Below are 22,442 nucleotides of genomic sequence, written 5' to 3'. Positions count from 1 at the left end.
TTCATGACACATAGACTGCATCAACAGACGACAGGATCAATCTTCTAATTGCACTTCTTTCCAAAATAAAGCTGCATCCAAGTATTTGTCCCATATATTCACAGGTAAAGAACTTACATAACAAATACACAGTAAGGTTGTCTGGCATATATTTGCAAAAACGTTTCAGAATGCCAAACTTGACCTGTGTGTGGCCAGACACTGAGATTTTGTTTCACCCCAAGAATTTATTAAGACTTACATGAAAATAGTCCATCTTAACATAGGTACACATCAGTAGCATTTGAATACGTATTTACAGATTTATTTGAACTTTTCTGAACTGCAATTCTACAACTGAGCAACATATCCATAAGTGTTTCATAAACTTTCAAACACATTTTTATACATATAGTTTTTGCATATATATATATATATATAAAAATATTTTTGAGACTCAAGGACTGAGAATAGTCAAAAGGACATTATTGCTACATTTCCATATTTACAAAAACAATGCATAAACCCACTCAAAACACCAAGCCATTGCAAAATAAGTTTCAAAAACCCCAAAATTATAAAAATATAAATTTCAAGAACGAAAAAAACCCAAACTTCTTTCAGCTAAGTGTCTGTAAAGTACCGAGACATCTATAACAACTAGTTTGTCTACAATTGCTCTGAAAGCCAACATGTTACAAAAGAGCTTTTATAGCATTAAACTGAAAATGCTCAACAAGTATGCACAAGAGTGCATCCAAACAAATGGCTAACTTTGGAAAGGTGCAACAGCCTAAGTTCAGTGCAAATGGCTAATTTTTGACTAAACTCTTAAAGACAGATTTCTGTAACAATAAACCAAATGCACAGTCATAGGAAGAGCATGGTATTCAGTGTAACCCAAAATATACCACCAGTGTGTGTATTTACAATTACCTTGTATTTGGGCAGTTAGTTATACTTTGAATTGCATGTAAACTCAACCAAAATCCTGGTAAAGTAAAAGTTACAGAGTGCTTAAGTGCATTGTAAATAAATAGGTACTCAGCTAGTACTCTGTCTCTGATGAATGCTTCTCTCAATGCCATTGCATATTTCTAGGGGTCAGAAACAAAGGAAGAAAAGAACTAGCAGTGCTCCTGATGAGAATAAAAGCGGTTAGAAAATACTTGAGCCCAACCCTAGGCTCAACAGATGCTGATCCCAAAGCCTCCCGTGTGTCAAGGAAAACTGAAGGGATTCTTTCTTTTATCCCATTTATAAATTCAGCACTCCCCAGTTAGACTCATCCTTATTACCCTCTCTGGACTGCCATGGAAAGATCAAACAACTCAGGGTGGGGAAAATAGCCCTTTCCAGTTAGCACCATCCAAGACTGCCTGTGGGAAGAATTCACCTCAGTAGGAAAAGATAAAGAAAGGGCCCCCAGGAGAGAAATTTTTGGCTCTGCTCTGACTTAGATAAGATGACTCGTTAAACGGTCTCTCCTCCAAACACACAGTTTATTGGAAGCAGCCCTCCTCCTCTATTTTGACCGGTTTGGCAAGGCCACTAATCTTTGGTGAACATTTTAGACATTATTATTAGCAAAACAAACATCAAAGCCCTTGGGTTCTCAAGACAGGAGGGCACAGGAATGGTTCAGGCTCCATGGTGGAGTGAGACCCAATGATGGGCAGCTTTATCCTGGCAGGGAATGCGCCAGTGGGAAGTAGTGCAGATATCCGTGGAAATCTTGCAACTAGTTTGCAAGGCTGACAGTGCAGGTGGGAAATAAAGGTGAAGATCCATACTCTTTCTCCCTTCTCCTCTGGTTCAAACCCCAGAGCTCCCAGGAGGGTTTCCAGCTGTGCAGATCAACTCTGGAAGGGTCTTGGTCCATTCACCCCTCTTTCCCAGGTACATACAGTGCCCTCACCGGCCTCCAACCTATGATACCTGCCAGGGAAAGCTTCTCGGGCTTGACTGGACGTGGAAAGGGGTTTGCAAAGCCATTAACTTCATATTTGTTTATTTCTTAAATTCAGTAAAACAAGATTAACTAGAAAATGACTGTACGCATTCCAGGCACAGATCCAGAGAAGGATCACTGCAATTTTGGTTTGATCTACATTCATCTCATTCCATATCCTGGCTCAGGAATTCTTTTGTTGGTTGGTTTTTACTTCACATCTGGCTCTCTACTGCAAATACACACAACACAGCAAAATATATACAGCTTCAGTTAACACTGTAATGATGCCTGTAACCGTGCTCAGCAGATTAAGTTTATGTGTAACAGTGCATGGTAAAGGACAGTATTACAACAATGTTTCAGCTACACAGTGGTAGTAGTGAGTAAAAGTAAGAGAAAATATTGAAGTCATTCCTCTCTCACCCCCTGCACAATACAAACGGCTCTGAGCTCCTCTTTTTTAGAGGAGCCACTCAAACTTCTTCGCGTACCAGGAGAGGCTGAGTAGATGAAGCACTGCTACCCACTGAGTTAATCCTCACTGAGTGATCTGGAGCATTTCCTTGACTGGAAGGTGGGGTTGAGAAGTTGGCATAAACCTGCAGAAGCCAAAGACTGGTGTCAGTACTCTGCAGACTGCTCCTTTCATGCACTCTTGGAGAGCTCTCCTTTCCTAGCCTTTTCACACCACACACCACCATGGAAGGGTTCCAGCTCAGGCATTTCAAATCAAAATAGTTTCAAAAGGTCTTGGGCTTAACTGCTCTTTTAAAGAAACAAGAATCTTAATCTCAACAACACCACAGCTTCAAACTGCATGCCAAATTTCAACCAAGTTCAAAAACACACAGCTCAGGTTATTACTAAACTCCCCCAGAAACCTCACTAATACTTCCTTCACATTCTTGCTTTTGTTTTAGTAATGCCTGCACCTGCCAAAAATATGCTACAGGATGCAATTGAACACCAGCAGCTTTCAGTTTCCTCTTTTCTCAAATTGTCAGGAAGCCATGTACTCTGTGCCTAAACAAGGCATCCAGAAGGTAAAGGGAAGCTTTATTTTTAAACCAGGTTTTAAAACACACTTTTTCAAACCCCAATAACACACAAAGTTATGGAGAGAGAAAATCCAAGTTTTTCATGTGCCTCCAATTTTTCTTTAGACTGTTTTGTCCAGTTAAGCCACTCAGAATAGGCTTTTACTCAGGAAAGAGCAGCAAATACAGTTTGTCATGACATACCTCCAAGGTCATATAAATAGAACTAAGGGAAGCAAGTGAGAAGATGCAGAGGTGCACCAAAAGCTCCACCCCTTCATCCAGAAAACATTCCTAATAAAAGTTAAATATACTTCATTTCTGTTTCCCAGATTAATAGAATTTTTCATAGTTCAGGATAAAGGAATTTATGTAGTAAATGTATGTACATACATACAACATGTATGTAGTTACATGTTGTAACATCAAAATTGTTGTGACAGGTCTATTTTGAGTGAGAAACATCAATCATGCAAAGAGTCTCCTCCAGCTGGTACATTTTTGGTGTGGGCTTAGACAACTACTGCCTAATGACACAGTTAAGCAGAAGTGAGTAGCCCAGATATCATTCCTACAACTCAAACTGACAGTGCAAAGCTACATAAATAATACTGGAAATAAGTGCCTGGGCTCTCTGCTCTAAGTATAACATCTTGCTTGAAACTGCTTGATCCATAACTTACCCGGGGGGCATTATCTGAAAGCTGCTGCTCTATCATCTGTACAATTTGTTTAAATGTGGGTCTTTGTAAAGGATCAGCATCCCAGCAGCTCTTCATTATATCATACCTGTAAAGATACTGAAATTAAGTACTGCTCATGGGGAAGTCCTTAGAGCTTTTATCCTGCCTCCATTATTATTTTAAAGAAAAGTGTGACCCAGTCCCATCTTCTTTAAACAACTTTTAAGAACAGGAATGGTGTTGCTAACACCTGTGCTTGTGACAAGGGAAGACTCAATACTAATAGGAGGCTCTGGACACAGTTTTCTTTGACACCTTGCTAAATGCCAATCCATTTACAAAACAGTGAATTAGGGGTAGCTAATAAAGCAGATCAGTAGCCAGTCCTCTTGCCAGTCCTTCTTGTCAGGAAGTACAGCACAAATGCAGATGCTGTACAGTCTGGTTATACATCTCACTGACTTCTTTATCTGAAGTAAAAATGTTTAATTATGTACTGTGATCTGTCAGTAATTTATTGACACAGAGCAGATGCCATGAAAAAGTGATCAGATGGCACAAGGCATGAGTGTATTTCATTGCTTGTAACACATGCATGTATTCTGCTAGTTAGAGTACAGGAATTACTCGAAACATGAAAAGAACTTAAAAAAAAGACAATGGGGCAGTGCAATGAGCCTTAATGCAAGAATGCATCATTACTGATGTTTGGATGATTAGAGGTGCTGGTTGCTTGCTTACATTTCAGGTGGTGCACACTCAGGGCTAAACATCCTGTATCCCTCCTTGATCATTTTATAGAACTTGGAGTCCACGGGTATCCCTGGATAAGGGCTGCTTCCTGTTGAGAAAGCAGATGAGCAACATGATTTCTGCACCTCCAGTAAACCCCAAAATGAAACAGATCTGAAGTACAGATTTTCAAGGAGCTTACCTAAAGAAAAGAGCTCCCAAAGCAATATCCCGTAAGACCACACGTCACTCTCAAAGGTGTAGACACAATTGAAAATACTTTCGGGTGCCATCCACTTCACAGGAAGACGAGCCTTTCCAGGGAAAAGGGAATGAATTAAGACAATGGACATAAGGTAGACAGAATTTAAAAGATAAAATAAACCTTTTCTACTTTTTATGTGCTTTAAATGCTTGTAAAATAAAGAAGTAGAAATATTCAACAAAAATGAAAATCTTAACAATGTAGAGTCTCCAAGTGCTGCATCACTACTGATCTACCTTTCTGTGGGTCTACTGAACAAATGTAGTCGCTTGCACTCTGATTTCTTGGACACTGTTGGATTCCCTCTGTCTAGTTAATAAAGGGTATCAGGGAAGTCAGAGGAAAATAACATAAATGACTGTGACACGGTTCTTCAATCAAACATGCAAGTCTATTTTCATGGACTAGCTGCCATAGGTACATAGATGAGATTCACATAGTTGAGACACCTTGAGGTTTTAACCAACAGTCAGTAAATCTGCTTTAGCTCCTCAGTCTATGAGTAGACAAATTAGAATTCATATATATATTAACATGCATATTTGGCCCAGGAATGCTGATCAGCTGGAGAGCAGGAGGGCTCTGCAGAGGGATCTGGACAGGCTGGATTGATGGGCTGAGTCCAGTTGTATAAGGTTCAACATGATCAAGTGCTGGGTCCTGTACTTGGGTCACCACAAGCCCAAGCAGTGCTACAGGGTTAGGGAAGAGTGACTGGAAAGCAGCCCAGCAAAAAAGGACCTGGAGGTGTTGGTCGACTGTCGTCTGAACATGAGCCAGTGGTGTGCCCAGGTGGTCAAGAAGGCCAATGGCATCATGGCCTGCATGCAAAATAGTGTGGACAGCAGGACCAGGGCAGTGATCATCCCCCCCTGTACTCAGTGCTGGTGAGGTCACATTCAGGTGCTGGAGTGTTTCCAGAGAAGGGTAATAAAGTTGGTGAAGGGTCTCGAACATAAATCTTACAAGGATTTTAGTGCTCTCTGCAACTACCTGAAAGGAGGCCATAGCAAGGTGGGGAACAGTCTCTTCTATAATGTAACAAGTGACAGGGCCACAGAAAATGGCCTTAGCTTGAGCCAGGGGAGGTTTGGATTGCATATTAGGAAAAAAGTGTTTTACTAAAAGGATTGTCAAGCATTGGAACAGGCTGCCTGTGGAAGTGGTGGACTCACCATCCTTGGACATATTTCAAAGATGTGTAGATGTAGGGCTTAGAGACATAGTTTAGTGGTGGACTTGGCAGTGCTGGGTTAACGGTTGGACTCAATGACACTAAAGGTCTTTTACAACCTAAACAGTTCTATGATTCTGTGATTTTTCCTAAGTTTGTGTGGGGCCCTCATGAATGCCAACTGGAGCAGAAGAAAGGACACAGAAAGCCTTTGCATTTGCTTTCACCTTCCTCTCCTTGCTTTGCCCTTTCCTTGTCTGACTGTAGAAGCCAGTACTAAATTGTCCTAAACATTTCATCAGTTCACAAAATCACAGAATATTCTGAGTTGGAAGGGACTCACAAGGATCATTGAGTCCAGTTGTTAAGTGAATGGCCCATACAGGGATCAAACCTCCAACTCTGGTGTTATTAGCAACATGCTCTAACCAATTAAGCTAATCTCACTTGTCCTGTTTTAGAAGAAACCAGATCTCTTCATTTCAAATGGTCTTGCAACAATGTGTCCAAAGATACATTTCAACTACGCCACAGAGAATAGCCTTGATGTCTTGTAAGGAAAGGAGACCAAACAGGAAAGGAGGAAAATGGAGAGGAAAAGAAGCAAAGTGGAGGAAAGGCATCATGTGCCAAGGGATGGCTCACCAGAGAGCAAACCAGAGCTGTTTATTTCCAGCTAAAACATTTCTTTGCCAAGCACTCAGCTGCTGTCAGCAGCACTGCTTCCCAAGCAGTGCCCACAGCTAATGATGCCACAGCCCCAATCTGCTTTAAGATAACACCAGATGCAACTAGATGCCTCCTGCAGCTACTGCTTCCTCCCTCCCCAGGCAGGTGCAGCATGTCCTCCTCTCACCCTTGCTGGCTATGTAAAATCCTATTCTCAGGCAACTGTTATGATAAGTTTTGTCAAAGCAAACCCAGCCTTCTAATAAATATTTTGCATGACTCATCAGTTCTGGGATTCCCAGTGCAAGAATGACTGTGGCCATGTTAGAGCAAGTCCAGAGGAGGGCCATGAAAATGATCAGAGGGCTTGAAGACATCTCCTATGAAGAAAGTTTGAAAGAGTTGGTGGTGTTCAGTCTGGAGAAGAGAAGGCTCCAGGGAGACCTCACTGCAGCCTTTAATCATATAAAGGGGGCTTATAAGAAAGATGGAGAGGGACTTTTTACCAGGGCTTGTAGTAACAGGACAAGTTTTCAACTGAAAGGGCATTAATTTAGATTAGAAACAAGGAAAAAAAAATTACAATGAGGGTGGTGAGAAACTGGAACACATAGCCCAGAAATGTGGTGGATACCTCATCACTGCAAATGGTCAACGTCAAGTTGGACCTGACTTTAAGCAATCTGGTGTAGTGAAAGATGTCCCTGCCCATAGCAGGGGGGTTGGATGATCTTTGAAGGTCCTTCTATGATTCTGTAATTCTGTGAACTCAGGAAACTTAAAGGATAGCCTAGACAAGTAAAAATTAATTATCTATAGCACATTTCCCTCCTGAGCTGCTAGTCTGAACTTCCTACTACCAGGAGCCTTTGCTGATGAAGAAGCTCCTGACCTGACCCGAGTCTGAAAGCAGCTTTCTTACACTAAATGCTATCCAGTATTTCAGCAGGGCAGCCATTCCTGAATTATTTCAGCTCCTATTGTTCCATTATCCCAACTTATAAGCAACCAGTGGCTGCTGCCAACATTGTTTTGAAGAAAACTAATAGACCCGTCTCTTCCATAGCTGAAAATAAGGGCCTGAGACATAAAGGCCTGCTGGGTGACAGCACAAGAGCAGATATCTCAAACATCTGAGGTGCCATGGACTGACTCAAGTGGAATGTGGCACACCCCTTCGGTGACAGATGCTCAGGTGTGGGATTTTCTCTCTTTATCAGCTTGCCCAAAGCCAGGCCACATAAGCTTCAGTTCCTTTGTTGTCATATCCCTAACTAATGACCAGCTGCTGAACACCAAGCCCTCAGCTGGGCTGGGGAGGAGAGCTGCCTTGCTGGATCTTCTCTCCTTTGAAAAACAGTGCAAGTGAAAGCATGTGTAGTCTGAAGGCAGCGGCTGGCTGCACCTATATGACACAGACTAAGAACAGTAATCAGTAAGCAGCATAAATCAGTTTGAGATGCAAAACAACTACACTTCATACGCACTTCTCCAGCTTAACCACAGAAAAGCTCAACTTTCTTTTGCAGTAGGACTCTTTTTACTGCACTAGCACTTTAAAGAGGACTTCAAGTGCTGCCAACGTAATCTGCATCACTTCAAAGTGTCTTTGTACCCCTGTAGAGGATTCATCAGTACTCATGAGATTGGTACTCTTCTACATGGGAAGTTTTGAACTTTTCTCATCAAAATATAGTGTCTTGTTCCAATCCTGTTACAGAGATTGAACTATAGCTACAAGTTAAAGATGTATTTACACATATGAGGTTAAGATCTCTGTATGGAATCAGAGAAAACTAAGGTCTTTTTGCCTCCCTAATTTATGCCCTAATTAATAAATTCACACTTCAAAATTCACTTTCTATTGTCTGAGTGATCTCTAACAGAAAAGAATGGGCTGCCTTATTATTTAGATATTTTTAAAATATATTCAGTAATGGACAAATAGAGCAATGTTCAGAGAAAAAGTTTTCAAATAATTATATTTAGGATTGGACTACCAAAATATTCCTATGACAAAACTTGCAATTATTCACAGAGCTGTAACTTTTAGTACATTCAAATACAATAGAAAGACTGGACATTATATTAGTGCAGCAAAAACATCTCGTCCACTACAACATATATTCAGATACCAGTACATGTTTGCCAGTATAACAACATGCATATACCCAGGGTTTTGTCAGCACATTATGTCAGAAATGGCCCCTCCTAACCTTCCTGACCAACACGGATATATGCCACAACTGGGAAATCCAGATTTCCATTTAACTAAGAAACACTTTTCTTTGCCTGTCAAGATAACAGGAACTCCTTTAACTTAAAACAAGTCGATAAAGTATCATATATACTTACATTTCCTTTGACCACATAATTTGAATCATTCCTTATATCTCTTGCCAGGCCAAAATCACAGATTTTTGTAATTCGACCATGAGTTAGGAGAATATTTCTTGCGGCCAGATCCCTATGAATGCACTAAATAACAAACAAACAAACAAAGCTATTTTATAGTATCTTTAAATGGCTGTTCCTTGGTTACATGTTTACTTAGCTGTATAAGTTACTGCATTATGCATTTTATGGTAAGCTGAAATCCATGTGCTAATAAGCTTACTCAGGTGATTAAACATTCTGGTGTAGCATCTTTACAATCATGACATTGATCCATATTGTTGAGGTTGTCTATGCATTTATTTTAGAAAAGACCACTTGCAGTCACTTTGAATTTTTCAGTGTTCCACATTTTCAGCTAAAATATAATGTATTTTCCCCTCTTTTTTATCAAAATCATCATTGGCTTACTTCCTAATAAAGGAGAAATAGGGGAAAAATGTGGTTTGTTTCCAAATTAATTCCAATAGTCTATTAAATAACTACTGTGGTTCAGGGGAAAATCCTGCAAAGCTGAAAATAGGGAAAATTATGGTAACAACTTCAAAGCACACAAACATTGAACTGAATTCCATTTCAGAAATACTTCTTTGGAAAACCTGAATTACTAAATACCTAGGAGAGCTTTATAAGCAGACCTAAATATTTGAAAATATTGGAAATTTTCACATTCCAGTGTCTTTCATGCATTCTGTGACCTAGCTAGCTTATATTCCAGTTTTCACTTGAGAAGTGGGCATGTGTTGATAACTCCAGCTACAGAAGACTGCCTGAGTTTCCCAGAAGTTGTATTTCTTTGTATGCAACTGTGGAGTCCCTGTGTGTTTGTTAGAGAATGGACATGGTTCTCTAACAAAATGATTTCTTTCTCTGTCTTGGGAGTATTAAGCTTCTGCTTTACTAATGGCATATAGTACATAGGTGACATCTATCTAAAAAACAACTAAAGATAGTTCAATTTTTCATTTTTCCTTGAAATACAAAGCTTTCAGAATTTCCTACGAAAAATGATTTAAAATATCAAGAGTTACACAAATCAAGCTCAGAAAATAACTGCAGATTGCATAAGCAACCTGCAGTCACTTTAGCATGCTTACACAAGGAACTATTTTTAATGACAACTACTGTCTCAGAGGACTCTTGTTCCTTATGCAACATATTCTGCACTTTGCATATGTAAGGCTGAGAACATAACTGCTCTGAAGCAGGATGGCGATGAAATGGCCAAGCACCAGTATGACTCTGCCTTGCTCCTCCAGAATCAGTGCAGTTTGCATTGAATAAAGACTTTGTCTAACAGAGGAAGCCCTGTCTTGTGATTAAGGCACCATGTGCTTAAGGCAATTACTCTTCCAGAATAAGCTCCTACACAGACTCCTGCATAGCCTTGATAGGCAAGCAAATTGCAGAAGTCCAGCTGGGTACTCTGCACTGCTGGTCTGCTTGGACCCTCCTTCCTCGAGGACTTGAGGTGATCTGAGGCACCTTGTCCATCAGCCCACGCTACTCTGCATTACCTAGCTGGAGCTAAATGCATGTACATACACAACAACTGAAGAGGACGAAGCAGACTAACATATTAGCACACTGCAACTTAATTCTTGATATAGTTGTTAATTCTACACTGCCAAAGCGATACTGCACATTACTTCCCAATCTCAAGGTGAAGTGAGGTGATGTTACATTCATTATTGCCTCTGCTACTCAACACCACCGTGTCTGTTTGTGAAAATGGAAAGACTATGAAGAAAAAGTCTTCTGGGAACGATATATAGTGAATCCTGGGGCTACTTTATAGGAAAATAGAAGAAATACAGAATATGTGTGCTCAGCACCGGATGTTCTGAATAGTGAAGGATGCAGGAGCATGGTGAACAGCATTAAAATCTGTAACATAATACGTTTGCATGTTGGGCCTGTTTTGAACCTGTTGATAGATGAAAAATAAACTAAAGAGAAGTTTATTGTTTGGTTTGGAAGAAGGAACAGTGGGAGAAAAAAAACAAGTGCAAAAGCAAGTTTTACTGTGCACTTTCCTTGCAGCAGAATTTGAGATGCATTTCCCAATAGTAACACAGGACTCCAGGATTACCTTTCTTTCCCTGAATTGCCTAAACTTGGTTTTGTATTTTATCCAAGGTGCACCTGTAGTATCCTGTGCCTACATTAGTTATAGTGTTTACATGTTAAATGGCATTTTTCCAATAAAATGTGAGAATAACCATTGGAAAATCCTAATTATGCTGTACTTAAGACTTCTATTCTTTATAAATCCCTTTCTGTTATGCAATACCTCTCCTAAGAAACCCAGAGAAATGTCTATTATGCTCAGTGTAGCCAAAAAAGATTAAAAAGATTCTTTGTGGGTCTCTCAACTGATTTTATCTTTCCAGAAAATTAAACATCAAGACATCTCCTGTGAATTAAGCCATACTTAGCAAAAAATCACATAATGTGATAGCGCCCCTGTTTATGGCAGTATTCTACATGAGAGAAGTAGCAGGTGCAGCACTGTTTAAAACTCATGCAAATAGATAGTTTTGCACTGATTCTACTAGCCTGAACTGTGGATATACAATAGCACTGATTCACATTGACTACTGTGCACCCTATATTCTGTTTTATGGGATATAAAACATCACTTTTGGCCAATAAGCACAGTATGGAACTCCACCATTAGGCAAGCTTCAGGTATGAGAGGGAGTGTACCAGTTTGCAGTGCTTGTTGAAAAGAACATAGAAATATTTGGCATTTAAACACATGTGTCACATCAGAACACTGAAAGTGATGCTGAAAAAAAAAAAATATTGGTTCTGTCCAGCTCTGAAAAATTCTTAACTTACATTTTTGGAGGCAAGGAAGCTCATGCCCTTTGCCACCTGGTAAGAAAAGCTTAGCAGATCTTCAACATCTAGAGCAAGTTCATCATCTTCCGGCATAGAAAGGGTAACATCCTGATCAGTGTAGGATCCTATGGAATATAAACAAAAACAGCTTTTGAGTTGAGCAAGTACAATCATGTAGAAACATAAGTTGTGTTAACGTTAAACAAAACAGTTATTTGAGTAAGTACCAGTCTAGTCACATAAATAGCCCATCACCAAAATGCAAAAAACAATCCTGATACTCCATTTAAGTGTGGAGAAATACAACACACTGTAATTTAGCATATTGTTCTTTTTCAAACCTTCTCATACCAATTACTGAGTTTTAATTGTCCCCATTCATGAGAGACAAATATGATAAACCTGAAAAAATCTCTGAAGCCCCTCTTTCTGCACTCCCACCAGCAAACAGAATTCCTTGTCACTGAACTCACCAGACTTCACAGGTCGTTTTTTATCAGCCTTTGGTGGGACTGCATATGACACTCCTGGTTTCATGTCCATGTACTCATTGGCAGCATCACTGTAGAGGCAGCAGATCAAATGAAACATAGTTTAATGAAAAAGGTCTCAACAGCTATCCAAACAAAAAGTCAAGGTCACGCCAACCTTCTGAATATATTGCTTTACAAATCATCAGTAGATTGGAAACTAATGGATGGGTGAAAAAGATGAGGAAATGCCTGTACAGAAAGAGAGGTTTGACAATACAGTTAATGATACATCTCAAAGTCTGGAGTTTGGCTCAGGTGAGCAAACAAAACCTTTCACATGAATACTGTTTATACAGATTTCACTCTCTATAAAATAACATCCAGATGTTTCACAGGATCTGCTAATGCTTCCTTCTTCTGCTTAGGCAAACTTCTACCAGAATATTTCAGCGGCACAATTGGCAATTGAAATGTGGAATAAAAACACTAAAAAATGTTAAATGCAGAGATTCCCAAGTTCCATAGGGGATTCATATGTATTTCAAAAAATCAGCTGAGGCTTGGGATAGCCATCTACTACATTCTTTTATGTCTCAATTTTCTTACTGCCCTGTATAATTCAAATGTACAGATTTTCATACTACATGATTTATAAATAAGTAGTTAGGCACCTTTAGAAATGATGGACGTACTTTGGCATTTTTCACTTCATTGCCATTAGAACTCATATACTTCCTTAGCCTGACATATGTGTTTAGTTTATGTCCAATAAATGCAGCCAGAGAGCTAACATGGAAAGGAGCAATGAGATCACCAACAGTTTTAGTTACCATCAGAAACATCTATGATATATTATCCAGCAGGTACAACTTTACAGTAAATACAAATATGAGAATTTGGTAAATACTCTGCTGTTAATAACTCAATTTATAAAATGTGCTCAAACAGCGAGATTCCTTCACTAAAGAGGGCACACCTCCAATGGCAAATCAGAGTTTTGTGTTCATCATCTCTGGGGACTCAACCCCTATGGGGCATTCCCAGCTATCCGTCTATTGCCATGGCACAAACAGTATTACGTTACTGGGAAAAAGGACTTTATCATGTCCTATGGCTCTGCCTGGTTCTTTTGTGTCTGCCAACAAAGTAATGGGCCCACTGTGGCAATAAATAGACCAAGAAGGGGCAGGTATTGTAACAGACCCTAGGTTTTGGTAAGTTATTTCTCCCTCACTTTGCAAAGGGAAGGAATTCTGCTTGGAAACGCACTTGGAACAACCCTGGGATGACATCTAAAATGCAGCAGTTAAAAATATACAGATGAAGTAACTGGAAAAAAAAAAAGTACAAGAGCAATCTCAGAATTGTGACAACGGGTTGTTTCATCACAAAATGTAGAGAGCTGTCAGTAGTAGCCTGCCTCAGACACTGTAAAGGCACTGGTTTGATTTTGTAAAATCAATTTCTGAAGGCAGAAACTTGGTAGAGCTCAGAGTACTAACATCCCAACACTGGAGGAATTGTAATTCATGTTGCTAAATGAGCACTGGCAATGTTAAATGGGAACAGCAAACACAAATACATATGAAGATTGGAATTAAGGAAGTGCATAAAATAACTGCAGAAAATTTGATAAAGAAGTAAAACAGAGAGTGTATACAATCCATTGCACTCTGTTAGAATAAACCACCCGCTGTACAAATTATCTCTTAATTGAATTGCTTCCTTGTGCAGCAAAGAATATTCAAAGCCTGTTTCATGAAAGGTTTCTCCACACCTCTTATCTCGAACAAACTTTGATATCTCCTCCTTCCCAATCTTCTAAAAACACAAATACATTTCAGCAGGTCATACTTACGCTGCAGGCTCTGCCTGATGCAAAAGGTTCTCATAAACTGCTGTATCTGCATGTTCTTCATGTTTTGGGCAAATAAATGAATCTCGCTTCCGTCTAAGAAAATTTAAAAGATCACCATAGCAGCAATATTCTGTAATGACCAGAGTGGGACCTGTAGATGCATGTAAGGTTTATAAAGCTGGTGAATATTGTTTTCAAAGCAGTAAACCCTACATAAAGATAGCATTCAGTGAAGCACACAGGCTGGACTATTAAAAAAAAAATCACACTGCCTAGCACTGTCTAGACTTGAAAAGTTATAGAAATGTAACCCAGCATCTTCCCTTTCACAAATGAACAACTATGGTCCAGCTAAAGCTGTGTCCCAATTAATTTTCTGCCCCTCAATAGCATTACACTGTACAAAAATTAAACAAATAAGTCTTTTTCTCTTTCTTTGTGTGATAATGTTTCTGGCCAGACACATCTGTTTGATTTTGCTCACTTCCTGAAGGAAGTTATTTGTTCCAAACGTTAAGAGTAATTCAAGCTTCAAACATTAATCCTTTTGATTCACTTGTGTTTACAGTAGAGCTTCACACTCCTTCAGTAATGTTTTGGAAATGATGTAGAGTGTTATATTCTGCAGTATAATAGGAAAAATCATTCAAACAGAACAGCCCGCTGCGACAGAGAACTACATTGCACAAGGTCTTAGAATATTAAAATGAAATAAAAAAAGAGAATCAAGTCATCTTCAGCACGGATGTTTATAGATCAAATATGTGTCTTCTGAGTGAATGATTCCAGCTATGGATCTTGAATATGTAATTGCACTGTGTGTTATTTCATCTCTAAGTTTATTCAGTGCCATTGTTTCCTAACCTCACTAGTTTATTTCCATTTTTTTGCAGTTAAAAACTATAGCTTTCACAATAGCAAAAACAGTGTTACTGGCAGGATTTTTTTACAGGCAACACATTTTTTCAGCTGAGACACATGCACTTAGGCCAGTGAGTTTACTTTGTTGACTGCTTGAACAATATAGTTTCATTCTATTTTTAAATCATTAAATGTGAGAAATGTTTTGCCTTTGTCTAAAACTATGAATTTTTACAAGCTCCTTTTCTTTGAAAAATTAAGCAGAAACTTAAAGAACATATATTTGAATAAGAAGCAACACGACCTTTCATATTAAAATGCACAGCTATTAAAAGTACAGGTCTCTATCATTCTGTATTAACACTTCAGATGTTTTGTAGCTTTTATTATGTATGAAAACAAACTTATGAAGTTAATATTAAATGTGAAACATTGTTGTGCAATCCTTTATTTGGAAAATTATTTTTCTCAACTTTCTGCTGCTTAGAATTTGTAACTTTAGTGGTGCCTTAGCAGACACACTTGTAGATTAAACAGAAGACTGGAAGACTATACAAGAGAGGTCTGTTGACTTCAGCTTGGATACCAACAAGACACCAGCTCTCACTAATGAGAAAGAGCGTGTGAGAGAAAAAATTTATACCATACACTTTGTCATATCTCAAGAAGAAAGCACACAATGGTTCATATGAAAGAGAATAAAAGCAACCTTCTTGTTTAGCTGCAACTACAGTGCTCTTACTACTGCTTTTAGGACTAAGCTAAAATCTGGATTCACTAAATCACAGGTGATAGCCATGATGATCTGCAACCTGTCTAAGCATGGAATGTATTTAAGATTTCTATACTTATAGCAGCACCTTGGATTCTTCTTCACAAGGTTCGTTCTCCAGGCAGTAAAAAAGGAACAGAAATAATCAATAATGTGTTGATAACCCCACCTCCAATAGTGCAAGCTCCAAGTAGATTCACAATATTAATGTGGTTTCCAAGGTAACTCAGCACTTTAAGCTCTGACATCAAGGCTTCTCTTTCTGTTAAATGGGCACTTGCTGCAAGGCAAAGCACAATGTTCAGTACGTAACAAACCGACCAGACAGAAGAGAGAAAAAATTGGTGAGTATACTACAGTAACTTACTTTTCAACATCTTTACTGCTACTGTCATAGCAGCATCAGATTTAAATAAACCATAAGCAGTGGCTTCAACAACTTTTCCAAAAGCTCCAGCACCAAGGGTTTTACCTAATAAAGCAAACAAAATACTCTGTAATGACTTGGGGTACTTCTTCCTGAAGGGCTCAACATTTTATTTTTTGATATAAAGAAGCTGTTGCAGACGCGCCTGCTTGCTTTTTGTCCCAAGGTAAGAATGAGCAATTATCACTATCTGCATTATTGCACAACATCTTTTTGACAAAACCCTGCTGTGTTTGACCAAAGTCTCCTATGAGACCTGAAGGTTTCACCTTGCAGATGAAGTTAAATAAACCTAAACTAACCAAAACTCAAACGGTTTCTTGGAAATTCCCACTTGTGATCGTAAGGAAGTTGTGTTGGGTCTATGTAAACATAGTTGTTTCCATTTATTTCCTCAACAACTTTCCACTGAACTTCATACTTGGGTTTCTGGAAAAGAAAGAGATTGGCTGTCACTACAGAAGCCTCCACAGGCAGCTCACACACTTTTCTAACTCAGGCAGAAGGGCTTCAGAATTTACCTGCAAATATACATACACCAGGATCATGACTATGATGCACATCAGTCCTGCAGCGACTCCAAATGCAGTTAGTAACGGGGTAAAAAGGGTATGGGTACGGATTTTCTCTGGAAAGAAACACAAAATTCTGCTTAAATACTGAACAAGAAAGTTCAGTAAAAAGATGCAGGTGAAAACCTTTTCTTAGTTCTTTTTTGTGAAACAGAGTTTAGGGTTTTGACTTTCCCAGATGTACTTCAGGTATATCAGAAATGTCTTTTCTGAATGAGCTGTGGGAGATGGAGCTGGCACAGAAACCATCCAGTCTGATACCTTGGGAGTCTCAGCGTCATCAATTCAGGAGGTGTGACACCAAGATCAGTTAATGCAAGGGGTCTGCATGATCTCAGTCAAATTAAGTTAAAGAGAGAAGGTTTTTTCTGAAGTCCTAATTTCTTCTCTTCCCCCGCACCCTCCCCCGCAAGTATAATTTCTACAGTCTTTACAAGTAGAGACTGTGCCGAGTAGCGAAGGAATACCATTCCAGTACAACCCATCTGCCCCAAATCTGGCGTTTTTGTTTGTATGTTGTATCTGGGTGTAACAGAGTAAAAACGAAGCAGAACATTTGGTTTCACAAAGAAGAGTACAGTTTTACACATACATTTCAAATCATCTAGGTTCAAGTGCTTTCCCCCACAAACCCACAAATACTGCTAAAAAAACTCATAAGCCTTTCTGCAGTACGTTGTTGTTACTTCTTTTACAACAGCAGGACCCTTGAGCTCCAGGCAAGTTTGGGACTGCATTTTTCCCAAGACATTGTAAAAACCTAAAATAAAAGGCAATCTTTCCTTGAAGAAAAAAAGTGATGGCCTAAATAGTCAAAACAGACAATGACAAGAAAAGGGAGAGAGAGAACGGAAGACAGGGTAATGTTGTATGTGGTTTGCCCCTGTGCTGCACAGACAGAATAAAACCAGCTACCTACTGCACTGCAGATCTGGAGCCATACAAGGATGGTACCACAATATTAATTGAAAAATTAAAGCAATGCTCTGACAGCCAGAGCATGTAACATAGTGTCTTATCATATACTCAGCCACAGTACCATCAACTTTCTTATGGCAAAGGTAAACCACTTAAAATCCTTTTACAGAAAGAGCTGCAGGACACTCTTGTTTTATGGTCTCATTCACTCCAGCCATTACCTTTAATAGCAAAGTTGAAGAAAGCAGAGCTCCTGTCCCCATTGCTGGAGGCCTCGCAGCACACAGTGCCAGTGCTCCTGAACATGCTGGTGTTAATCGTGCTTTCAACCCGGATTCGTTCAAATGATGGCACTGATGAATTTGTGTAACCACTTTTGATAAGCATGGGAGATATTGTTGGTGAATCAAAACACCTGGGAGAAACAATACTGACAGTTACCTGCCATGGATTGCTATCTGGAATGCCAGACCAACAGGTAACTAAACAACACTGCTTTACAAAGGGATTCATCTGAAGCTCTTATCCTCCAAACAGCCTACTCATGATGTCTCATTGTCTTTAATGCAGTGGGAGAAACTGATACATAAACCCAGCCTGACCCAGCTGAACACCATGATGTCTTTGCATTTGCTTTTGGTTAGAAATACCTATAGGTCTGAAACTTCACTAGGGGTTTTATACCATTCAACCTGCACCTCCAACTTCAGCTTCAAGCAGTTATGGTTTATTACCTACTCCTGAAAACTTTCCCCAAGCATCATCTTATTACAGAAAAAAAAAAGTCCATGATGTACATAAAACACCATCAAGCTTATAAGCAGTCAAAAAATTAGCCAGCTCTTTTCTCTTAAGATGCTGCTTCTCCTTCATATATCATGTATTGATAAATGAAGCACACATTGACACATGAGTACACATTTAAGATTTTTAAAAAGGTACTGTTTAAAACAATTAATGAAATAACAATTATTTCAGACATAAAACAAATTACACAGGTGGGAGGGAGACCCATGACTTGCTAGTATGAGACCTACAGCTACGGTGGAAGTAAACCAGAACCTTAAAACTTGCTTCACAAATGCTCACTTCACAGTGAAACTCTACAATCTTTTTAAAAATGCGATGACTAAACATCAGGTTTTATTCATAACAACTCTGGACTTGTATACTTGTCATATGTTTCATGTGAATGGAAATCTAATTACATTATGTCTTGAAAAATTACTTCATTACACAATAAAACAAATTATAACAGCCTTATTCACAAGTGATTCCATGACTGGCATTCAGTGAAATTGCATAGAGAACATGTGTCATTTGAGGCCAAACTGATACAAACCATAGCTAGCTTGCAGCAGAAAGTTTGCCTTTTATGCAGCAGAAAGTGTTGGTTATTCTCCTTTCAAGGACAGAATGCAAAGGAGGAAAATGAAATGTATCCCTGCCTTCTCACAAACCATTTCAAACAATGTGATACAAAGAATGATGAAAACAGTGATGCAATGTTTGAACATAACTATTACCAAGTCATTTTATGTTCCTAATTTTTAATTAGAAATTGGGTGTGTTGCACCTTTGGAGACTCCTGTTTACTTAACTCACCTCTGCTCAGTTCCTGGGCTAAAATACCAGTATATGGTAGGGGCTGGGAATCCAGCTGCTACGCACTGAAGAACACCATTGCCAAGTATATCCAGAGTGAGAATTTCTGGTTTTGCTGCAATAAACAAAAACAAGAGTCATCCATTAGGAGAACACAGAATTTGCACTACCATTTGCTCTTCACCCCAGCAACCTGTGTGCATCATCATCCATGGAATCACCCAGGTGAGCAAGAGCTCCTCATGCTCAAGGATGTCCAGGCCTGAACTGGTGTCCTACAAAAACTGAACATTTGTGAAAATATTAGCTCTTACACTGAATGTTTTGGCTGGATGTCAGAAGAATACTTTATCTCCCCTGAGTATTCAGTTTGATGAAAGATCCTAAACCAGCAAAGCTCAGAGATTAAACAACCCAAAGAATTGTGTGCTTGGAACAACAGTGCAGTTCCCGTTTCTGCATGGCATGACTTTACCCGCCTGTAAAAAAGGACAGTTTCTCCACCGTTATAATTGTACTAAATCTGTCAAACCACATCCCTCTTACATCTGCCCTGTGTATTAAATATTACCACCGCAGCCAGAAAAGGAACTACAGAGCATGGCAACCAGTGCAGACCCCATCCCACAGAGGACAGACATCCCTCTAAGATATTGCTAATGAAATGCCCAACTGCCTGATTCTCTGAAGCACTGCATGTAGAGGAAACTAATATTTGGCAGAATGTATCAGCTTTCCAAATGAGAATTTGTGATTGCTCTGGTAGTTTATAAAGCAATCCATTCAGCTGATGCCTTCTGCCACATCCTGAACAGGACTTATTCCTGCAGTTGGTTCAGGAGCTGCTGTTTCAAGTATGGGAGGAAACGAGAGCAGTCAGGTGGGCTTCAGAGTCATTAATCCAATGTCACAGGCTTCAGCCAAGGGCACCACCAATAGAGCAAGATGTTTTTCCTGGTGAAACTTGAATTAGAGGTTTTATTTCCCATAACTACCTTAGCTTCCTTGCAAAATCACCCAAACATAAGCTAATGAAAAAAACTATAAGGAATGATGCTGCTAACCTGATAGGTACAAGTTAAGAGTCCATTATCAGCTAATACAGCTTTATAGAAATGTAAGATGAACTTCTAATTCTAGAAAGTAGTGAAACTGTATAGACTGCAGTGGGAAAACACAGATTTATTTCAGGGAAAATCCATGTACAAAGACTGTATGGTGTTCATTTTTAATGAATATTCTACTCACTGATTAAATTAAAAGCAATAAAGCACACGTATATTCTCAATCACATACCATCTCCTTGTGACTTGTTACAGGAACCAAATGTTCTTTCATTTCTAAATCCACATGTGTTTTATGCAAACCACCAAGAACAAAACATTGTTGTAAAATGTTGAGATTGATTTTCAGCATTATTCATTTGGTGAGGAATTTTCTGAGAGCACACAACATCTCATCCAGCCTCAGTGCTCACAGAATACATGTAATTCACATTTCTGAAACTCCAATCAAAATGGCTGGATTGTGAAATTGTAATTAGCTAAACTATTACCCATGTGCTATTTGTTTACACATATGCTATGTTTTAGGCAACATTATAGCACAACATAACTCAAGAAATGAGAGACATGACAAGTCAAATATAAGAGGAGTGTCAGCATTAAGCCCTGGTAAAAATATTGTGCAAGAGTTGGTCTGCATCTAACATCTTCTGACTTTGAGCAAGGGAAACAAAAATGCCCATATTAGTCAGGCTCTTTCCACTGTAAAAACCTAGTGCAATAAAAGCCTGTCCACATGGCCACAGTCTCATGTGGACTTATCCTGCAGCAATGGAGGGAAACAAGAGGCTGTGCAGAGTTAACGCCTCCAGCAGCCCAGGCAGAGTGGTCCAGCCTTGGTGGTATGGGAAGCTGAGCTGCAGCAGCCTCCGAGAACAGCTAACCTAAGAGCAGTTCTACCTGTCATGCACCTGGTGAAGCACTTTGATGTGGCAATTAGCATGATCAGCCTCTCCCCACCAGCACTGAGGGCTCCCAAGCTTCCCTGGCTCAAAGAAATTAAGGGATGCATTTCACTTGAGGCAGCAAAGAGCCCTCTAATCCAGTACCCAAGAGGACTGAGACAGCTACTACTGCTGTCCTCCAGGCTGTGCCTTTCCCGGCTCAGGCCACATATGTGTCTCAGCACCTGCACCTCATTCTGGCAGCCAGAGCATCTTCCTCAACCACCAATGTAGGTGCTCCAGGGGATGCTGGAGCAAAGATCGACTAGCTTTTGCAAACAGATGCCAAGCTGTCACCAAGCATCTTCTTTTTAAAAGGGATTTTACTGTGCTAGATTTTATGACTTTCACTGCCTTATTGCCCCTGCTGTCAGACAGACTCTTAATGACTAGACTTTGCTTATTGTTTTGGCTTTAACTCTTTAAATATTTAACACTTCATTACATCGCTCAGCATATATGCATATTGCCTTCTGTAACTGGTCATTAAAAGTCTTAAACTTCTAATTTCATTAAGTTTATTAATTGCTTTTCAGCTTTTATTGATTTTATTGATTAAATAACCCTAAATGTAACAAATATGACTTATAAGAGGTCACTTGTACTTTAATTCAATGTACTGTATCGTGAATTTTGCATTTAATTTCTTTTTATTGTCAATTTCCCTTTCTTCATTCTTAACAAAGTGAATGTCTAAAAAGCAACACTTAATAGGTATCATGAGTCGTCCCAGACAAAGAGAGAGTGCTTTCCTCCTGGATCTACAATTTCTGGATTGGAACAAATCTTTTTACAATATCATGGTGACTCCTCATTTTTTCACTGCTCAGTTCAACAAGAGGAAAACAGCTGAACTTGGCTTCATGTGATCTGTAATACCATGACCAGTTTTCTCTTTGCAGCATGAGCCCCAACTGTGTAGATAATATTTTGTTGACTATAATTAAGCTCAGATATTATTTTGCACTAAACTCAGTTACTACTTGGAAGGTTCCTCTGTTAATTGCTAGATGTACCATACCTTGCCACTCTGGAGATTTCTACAATATCTTAGTTGTAACTGAGTACAGTATGCTGCATGTCAAGCTGTAATTTTCTTTTTGACTCCTAATTTCAGAACACCTTCCTTACTTACTTTATGTCACATTTACTATGAATTACTATACTATTTCTTAAAGCAATTTAGTATTATTTCAAACTAGCATATGCAATTG

General features: G+C 39.2%; 1 protein-coding gene across 5 annotated transcripts in view; it reads right to left on the bottom strand.

Annotated features, from left to right (window-relative positions):
• Window positions 1-213: 213 nt before the first annotated feature.
• The window catches only part of KIT (KIT proto-oncogene receptor tyrosine kinase), a 57,259-nt gene continuing 35,030 nt past the window's right edge, over window positions 214-22,442 (bottom strand). For all 5 annotated transcript variants that reach the window (XM_027636183.1, XM_027636187.1, XM_027636186.1 and 2 more), the window contains exons 8-21: window positions 19,221-19,335; window positions 17,837-18,030; window positions 16,647-16,753; window positions 16,428-16,554; window positions 16,066-16,170; window positions 15,868-15,978; window positions 14,066-14,216; window positions 12,208-12,296; window positions 11,732-11,859; window positions 8,849-8,971; window positions 4,588-4,699; window positions 4,395-4,494; window positions 3,654-3,759; window positions 214-2,532 (exon numbers count right to left, since the gene is read on the bottom strand). In XM_027636183.1, the coding sequence (XP_027491984.1) occupies window positions 2,407-2,532; window positions 3,654-3,759; window positions 4,395-4,494; window positions 4,588-4,699; window positions 8,849-8,971; window positions 11,732-11,859; window positions 12,208-12,296; window positions 14,066-14,216; window positions 15,868-15,978; window positions 16,066-16,170; window positions 16,428-16,554; window positions 16,647-16,753; window positions 17,837-18,030; window positions 19,221-19,335 (1,694 nt within the window). In that variant the 3' untranslated portion in view covers window positions 214-2,406. The remainder of the gene's footprint in view (window positions 2,533-3,653; window positions 3,760-4,394; window positions 4,495-4,587; window positions 4,700-8,848; window positions 8,972-11,731; window positions 11,860-12,207; window positions 12,297-14,065; window positions 14,217-15,867; window positions 15,979-16,065; window positions 16,171-16,427; window positions 16,555-16,646; window positions 16,754-17,836; window positions 18,031-19,220; window positions 19,336-22,442) is intronic.

The sequence above is a fragment of the Corapipo altera genome, unplaced genomic scaffold (genome assembly GCF_003945725.1).
Source record: "Corapipo altera isolate COAL_440 unplaced genomic scaffold, ASM394572v1 22b, whole genome shotgun sequence".
In the NCBI taxonomy this organism is placed as follows: domain Eukaryota; kingdom Metazoa; phylum Chordata; class Aves; order Passeriformes; family Pipridae; genus Corapipo; species Corapipo altera.
This window is presented reverse-complemented; position numbering and strand designations above follow the sequence as displayed.